General features: G+C 29.5%; 3 protein-coding genes across 3 annotated transcripts; 1 reads left to right on the top strand and 2 right to left on the bottom strand.

The window, feature by feature from the left end:
• On the bottom strand, positions 1-660 carry EIN_286670 (hypothetical protein; the record flags this gene model as incomplete). Its single annotated transcript, XM_004256054.1, has 1 exon — positions 1-660. A coding segment is annotated over one exon (660 nt), but the record flags the coding sequence as incomplete, so codon positions are not given.
• A 5,116-nt stretch (positions 661-5,776) lies between these two features.
• EIN_286680 (hypothetical protein) lies at positions 5,777-6,511 on the top strand (the record flags this gene model as incomplete). The annotated part of the gene is made up of 2 exons (XM_004256055.1): positions 5,777-5,966; positions 6,150-6,511. The coding sequence occupies 2 exons, from the start codon at positions 5,777-5,779 to the stop codon at positions 6,509-6,511; spliced, it is 552 nt and encodes a 183-aa protein (XP_004256103.1).
• Positions 6,512-6,708: 197 nt separating this feature from the next.
• On the bottom strand, positions 6,709-7,458 carry EIN_286690 (hypothetical protein; the record flags this gene model as incomplete). The annotated part of the gene is made up of 1 exon (XM_004256056.1): positions 6,709-7,458. The coding sequence occupies one exon, from the start codon at positions 7,456-7,458 to the stop codon at positions 6,709-6,711; it is 750 nt and encodes a 249-aa protein (XP_004256104.1).
• Positions 7,459-7,614: the final 156 nt, after the last annotated feature.

Here is a 7,614-nt window from a genome sequence, read left to right on the forward strand (position 1 = left end):
ATCTGTGATATTAGTGTCTGGGTATAATATTAGAGTAGAAATTGAATTGTTTTCATTGAATATGGCATCAGAGATTACGACTGTATTTGGGATAAGAAAAGTAGTCAAACTAACACAATTAAAAAATGCACCATAACATATTTTCTTAACAGAAAGTGGGAGGGAGATATTTTTCAATTTTTGGCAATTATCAAAACAATATTGTAGTATTATTTTAATTGAGTTTGTCAATACGACTTCAGTCAAATTTATTTGGTTTTCAAAACACGATTTCCTAAGTAAATTGACTTCTTTTGGTATATTATATTTTGGATCTTTTTGAAGTAATTCATTGAGACGTTTCGTAAAACTGGAAGATCCTAAACACACTTTCTTAAATTTCAAATTGAATTTCTTATCATTCAAATATTGTTCATAATCAACTTCAAAATTAATAAACTTCTCCAAGCGGGGAACGGTTGTGTCGTTTGAATTATATAAAATTTGATATGTCATATTGTCGAATATTTTTGTGTTTTTGATGGGAAGTGGATTATAAAAAAACATTGAAAGCATTTCTTTGCACTTTTTGTTAACTTGAGCAAAGGAGATATAATCGTCGATGGAATTAAAGTATTTCACACAGACCATCATATGATATTTATCTAACTTTATGCACATTTTCTGGTTTTCTTTGTTTTATTCACATTTTATACCTATTTGTATGAGGTAAATAAAAAAACAAAACTTTGAATTTTGACAAAACTTCATATTTAGATTATCAGTAATCAATTTTATTATCATTATATTTAAAAACAAAGTAAATGGGTTATGGCAAAAGAATTAAGTGAGTTTTGTAAGAAATAAATAAGTTTCTTATTTGAAAATATGTATAACATATTTTATATTTAAACATATAGTCATTTAATTATTTCATAATCAACAATTTATTATTCTAGTTTAATAATTTGTAATACAGTCAAGGGAAAAGGTAAAATACCGAAAATAGAAGTACGCTAATCTATTTATTATTTTATTTTGGTGTTTTTTGTTTTATTTAATTAAATTATAAATTATATTTTTGTTTTAAAAATAATTAATAGTTGTGAGCATCTTCCTTTTTTAGCATCCCATTTTTTTCCCTAATGTACATGAAAATATAATTTAAGTTCTGTTGTATTTAATTGATTATTGTTGTGTTAAATAATTAATTTTAATCATTTTTACATCAAAAGGAAATCGAAAAGAAAAGACTGCGGCAGTAGGGTCAAAAGATTTACTTATATACTATAATTATAGTGTTAATGTCATGTATACACTTTAAATAAAAAAGTGATTTATCAATTTTAAATAAAAATGACAAAGAAAACATTTTATATCACAAAACTCAACATTTTATCAAAATTGGATTAAACCAATTGAAACACAGTCATTCTTGACATCAAAAAACACCTCTTTTTATTCCTGTTATTACCAAATAATAGATTATATAACGTGGAAGCTCCTTTGTGATATAATTCACTGTTTTCTTTTCTAATATAAAGTACATCAAATACTTTAAAAAGGTCTTTTGAATTATCATTATTACAAAAGAATGCCTTATTTGTTAAATTGGGCCTAACCCATTTACATATACTGTGTTTATAATCAAATGCAAACAAGAATGCATATGGAGAATTGCAATATTTTTGTAAAGATATCTCGTCATATATGACTGCTCCAAATTTATCGCCGTCTTCATATTCTATTAAAAACACAAGATTTTTTCTTCCACAAATGTTCTGACTAAAAACGCTGTTATCAATCAAAAAACAGTCGTTATCAGAATCAAACACTTTACTCTTAAATTTCAATCCAGTCCATTTTTCAATTATTTGCATTTCTTCTTGTGTAATTGTATCATCCAAAAAGTGTTCATTTATCAATTGATTTTGAAGTTGTTTGACTCTGAGGTTTTGTCCATTATTTAGAATCGAACCAACTGGATTTTTCTTCTTTTCAAGTGCGATTAATTGTAATACAAGTTCATCATAGTCTTCATCTCCTTGTTTTTCCAATCTTGTTTTTCTCGTTTCATAATCGGTTTTTATCGAATTCAATAGGTTTAAAGCTTTGTCAATTTCATTCACAAGAAGATCTCTTCTAAATAAAAATTCGTCCATTTTGTCTATCTTACCTTCCAAGACTTCGATTCTTTGGTCTATTGTTATTGCTTTCTCTTCATTTGCCATCTTAAAAGATGTTTGTTCATAAATCGGAGTCTTTTTTGTTAATTCCTCTACCTTATTAATTTGAGAAACAAGTTGTGTAACTGTTATTTCCATGTTGTACTTTTTACAAATTAGATTTCATCTGCACCTTTTTGTTTAGTTTTTTACGTTATTACTCTGGTTGGCAAAATGATAGTTAAAAACTAAATCTTATTATAAAAATCATTATATATTATAGTTATATCTGCAAAATTGCTAAATTATATAATTGTTGTTTTACCTCAATTAATATAAATTATTAAATTTACTATATAATTATAGTAATTAGAGATGTAAAAAAAGTATTATGTTATTCAGTATTTAAATAATTTGGTGTTTTTTATGTTAATAAAATAAACTATTATAATAATATATTTTTTAATAGTAAATACATATTGTGTATGACGAGCGGATCATCAATGTATATTGAGTAATAAATGTGTTTACTCATTTGCGAGGCATTAAAGACCACCACGAGATTCAAGTTCTTAATAAAAAACACAAAAGCGATTTGCGTGTGTGAATTTATATGAAAGAGTGTTCATGTTGACCCGAAGAATGACAATGTTATTCACTTTCAAGTGATGAGGATAGTAGCGAAGATGGCACAACCGCCAGTACTCAAATTTATAGTCAATAGAAAGGATGTTCTTGATGAATACAAGAATGCATTGCCTGAGATAGTTGTGAAGGAGTTACACCCAATCATCAAGATGGCTACAAAATAAGTGTTCTTTGTGTTTTTGTTCTGTATTTCAAAAGTCACACAAAGTTTACACAATGAAACGTTCCAGTCTTTTTTTTACACGTCTTTTCTTTATAATGCGAACAAAATATAAAATTTGAATGTAATGAAAAAAAGATGATAAAAAGATAAATTTGTTACATCAGTTAGTTGCTGTGAATGTGATGAAGTACTCCCAGTCACCAGGCACACCGACTTTTCAATTTCAAAATTTCCTTCAACTTTATTTCCAGCCAACGCGATTTGTGCCTGTGCGGTGCAAATGCCCATGTCGAGTGCTGTCTAACTTCCTTTGATCCCAAAGAAGTGCATTTTGTTCTTGTTGATAACAATTCTCCACTCCTGTTTGTTCGAAGCACTTGGTGCAAATCTGATTTTTTCGAGTATTTTAAACATGAACATCTCTGGTACGTTCTTCTTGTTGTATTTAGTCTCTGCATTTCCAATGTAAATAATCATTCAACTCTTTTCTCTTTCGCGAGCAAGCCATTATAGAAATGAGTTCACTTCCATTGCCACTGTTTCCAACTGGAGAGACACATGGAATGTAATCAATCGACGAGTTGTACTGAATTGCAGTGAAGACGGACGTCGTGAATGTCCCACCCAACCACACCGTCTTGAGGCCGAGGCGGGTGCATTCCAGAATGATCAGGTGCATTAGATACCCATACGAAAAGTCGCTGTTCTGGTCGTTATTCCTTTTCACAAAAAAAATCTAATACTTCGAGCCCGTGATGAACCCAAACGTACGGAATGAACTGAGATCTTCCATCTAAAGTGCAAATTTGTATGGCTTGTTGTATGGGGCATTCATCGAGTTGATTTTGGTTGTGAATGTGTTGATTGCAGTCACTTGGTCAGCTGTTGGATACCGTACTATATATTCGTGTTGAGATTCGGTCGAACAGTGTCGGTTCCAATGAGGCAAAATCAATTTCTGATGTTTCAGCCATGTGGCGTGTTCTGTGTTCATAAATTTTGGTTATTCTCTTTATATTCTGTGCATTGAATACCTCCAAAACACAAAAACAAAATAAGAATTCGTTATTCAAGTCAATTAGAAATTAACATCTATTGCTATTTAACATTTATTTGTAATTAACGAACTGTCAATTGAAACCATCGTTAATTATATCGTTGAATTTGTATGGAATTATTAATAACAACAACTCGTTAATTATTTTATAAAAAAAATAAATATAATTTGACAATTAATAGTGATAAATATTATAGTATATAGAATAATTATTATTAATTTCCTTTTTTAACAAGCAAATATGTATCGTTTTTATTTGCGATTATCAATTAGAAACTCCTTTTATTGATAAACATGTTTTTTTTGTTGAAGTATTGGATGTTGTTGGTTGTTAAAATGGTTTACTAAATATAATAACAAAACAAGGGTTTTATATAAGTATTATGTTGATATCATTATGTACAACACAGTCATAAATAATCACAACTCATTCACAAGAGTTGTTATCATTGCAAAACACAATGTTTTTATCAAACAATTTCTCATAGAGAGAATAAAACAAAGTGTTGTGTGGTCATTTTTGCATACGAGTGCATTTGTCAAAACAATACTTCCCAACACAATTTGTAGTTAACAGTATTTCAACAATTTCAAGACTCGGACAATAGCAAAAGGATTTTTTTGCCATATCAAGCTGGTTTGGAAGTGTCACAACAGACAAACAAACACAGTTCTGGAAACACGAAGTGGGAATGGTTTTGATTGTGTTTAGAAGAACAACACAAACAAGTGAAGTGCAATTTTCAAAAGTGTTTTTTCCACTGTAAAACAAATTGTGAGATAAAAGTATCGATGTCACTTTATTGCAATTTGCAAAGGAGTACTCCCCAAGTGTTTTGAGTGTTCGTGGAAGTGTCACTTCATTGAGAAATGTATTTTTGTAAAAGCATTTGTCACCAATGCTATTCACACGTAGTATCTGGGAAGACACCTGTTGTCTGTGTGTTCAAGACAGATGTTTTTGAATTTGTAATTTGTTGATTTTCTGTGTTGTGTGAAAGTGTATGACACTTTGTACCAAATGAGTATTTCAAAAACGATATTTTAGTGTTATGTGTGTTGTTTGGTGATGTACAACACGTTTGTGGAAGATCTATTGTATTGTCTCCAATAAATTCATTACCAAACGATTCATCGAGTTTGGACCAAATACTGAGAAACTCGGTGTGGGAAATATTTAATTGTCTTTTGTGTGATGTGAATTGGGTTTGAGTGGAACTTTTCCATTGTTGAGTTGTACTTTTTCAAACCATCTCTGCGTTGATAAAATCAGAAATTGAATTAAAATATTTTGAAACAATCATCAGTGAGTAAATGTCCAATCTCGACATATATTGAATGTGTTGGTTTTAAGTTCTCATTTGTTTTTTAATAAATGTATTTATTGTATTTAACAATATTGTGAATGAATATAAATGTTAGAATAAATATAATTTGTAAAGAAAAATGTGTTAGTTTCCGTATATAATTAAATGTTTTGTTTGATTTATTATCGAATCGACATGTGAATATTGACAATGTGTAAAATTTGGGTTTTTGACACTCTGATTTTGTTATGTTTTAAATCTCATCATTTGTTTATATCACATTTTAATATATTATATCATTATTTATAACAATGTTTAATGTATATAAATACGAATAAATATTGATATGATTTAATAAAATGAATGTTTAGTAATAAATAGAAACATCACTCATAATTATAATATCAAAACTCAAAAAACAAATTATAAAATAAAAAACTATTAAATCTTAAAGGAAATGGAAGAGATAGTTGTCCCATTGAAAATAAATGTTGTTGGAAATGCAGGAGTGGGCAAAACGTCAATCATTGAGCGCTTTGTAAACAACAAAATTCACGACCAAAATGTCAATTCAATTTTTTGCGCCTTAATTATGAAATATATGGTTTACAATAAAAAAGAAATCAAAGTTGTGTTGTGGGATGTAGGTATGTCACTTTAATAATTATAATAATAACGATAAACACTAAAAACACCCTTTGAGTAATACAAACATTGAATGACACAAAGTTAAACAAGTGCAAAATTAGGATTTTGATATTCAAAAATACACAAATTTGTCTTGGTTTGTTTATTGTTATTTCCATATATAACACTGAAGTAACATCAAGTTGTGTTTGATCCACACGATCCAAAGTCGTTTGAAGATGTCAATACGTGGATTGAAACAGCGAGACAAACGACTGCTAATGGCGTTATTTATGTTGTTGTATGCAACAAAGTTGATTTAGCCAATCCACTTATCACACATGAAATGGCACAAAATTTGTGCAACAGCGAGAAAGAAGTCGCACTTAAGATGTGTTCAGCAAAAACGGGAGAAGGAGTCAATGAGTTGTTTAACTTTGTGATAGGTAAGATTTGTGACAATGATGAATTGTTTGAGCATTTGTATCAACAACAACTCGATTATCAACAGAATGCACAACCACAAGATTTGACAAAGGATTACAGTGCCTGTCGAATTATTTGATTTATTTTTACTTAAATGTTATTTTATTTAATACAATTGATATAAAACTTGTGTTATCAAATAGAGCCAACAACGTTGTATGTTATTAAAATGTGTTAATGTTTTTAAAAAATACATTGTATGTATTTTATAGCATTGTTGACAATATCAACAAACAAAGACTTTTTTAAAATAATAATAAATATGTTCAGTTAAACTCAATTAAAACTTATTGTGTTTTCGATGTGCCTTTTCAATGCAAGCAGTTCTTTGTCGAGTGATGAAGTATCAACCAACATGCCACCTTTCAACACTTGGCCATTTCTTAGAGTTGCTTTGATTGCAGTGTTTCCAATTAAATCGACATCCACTTCTATTTTTACAGAGTCGCCAGGTGGTATTTTAACGTCTACTAGATGTTTGAATCCCATACAATTTGTTCTGTATTCAACATTCTTTTTTAGTTCAATTTCGGTCTTATAAAACCTCAGAACAATTTCTTTCTCTCCTTTTTCACATTCGTACATTTTCTCAAAGTGAACGGGCAATACGACTTCCCTTGGCACAACAGTTTCAAAAACACCACTTACACTGAGTCCAACTGCATAAGACGATCTCTGAATGATGTTACTGAAAACATTTGTACCTAAATATTTAGATGCATGTATCGCACAACCTTCAGAAACTGTTGTCATTTTATCTTCCGTCTCAATTTTACAATTGCCATTTTTGTTTACTCTAGTCATCGCCTTTGTTACAGCTTCTTTAACACCTGGAATACGTGCACCTCCACCAACTAAAATTATTTTCCCAAATTTTTTGAGTTGTACTGTTGCATGTTTTAATATTCCATAAATTGTATCTTTAATGTCATCAAAAAGGTCTTGTGCTTTGTTAATAAATTCACTTCTTTGTAAATTAAATGTATCATTGATATTGAGTTCATGTAACAAAACAGTGTTTTTCATATCATTTTCTGTCAATAAATTTTTAAATTCAATTTCGACTTGGGGTTTTGTGGAAAACGCAATTTTTGTATCTTCAGAAACTTTTTTGAGGATATTGAGGCGGCTCCTTTTGTTCAAGCGCTCTGAAACCAAATCACTGGGCCTTATTATATAAAA

Source organism: Entamoeba invadens, assembly GCF_000330505.1.
Source record: "Entamoeba invadens IP1 unplaced genomic scaffold scaff_1105074725615, whole genome shotgun sequence".
Classification (NCBI taxonomy): Eukaryota; Evosea; order Mastigamoebida; family Endamoebidae; genus Entamoeba; species Entamoeba invadens.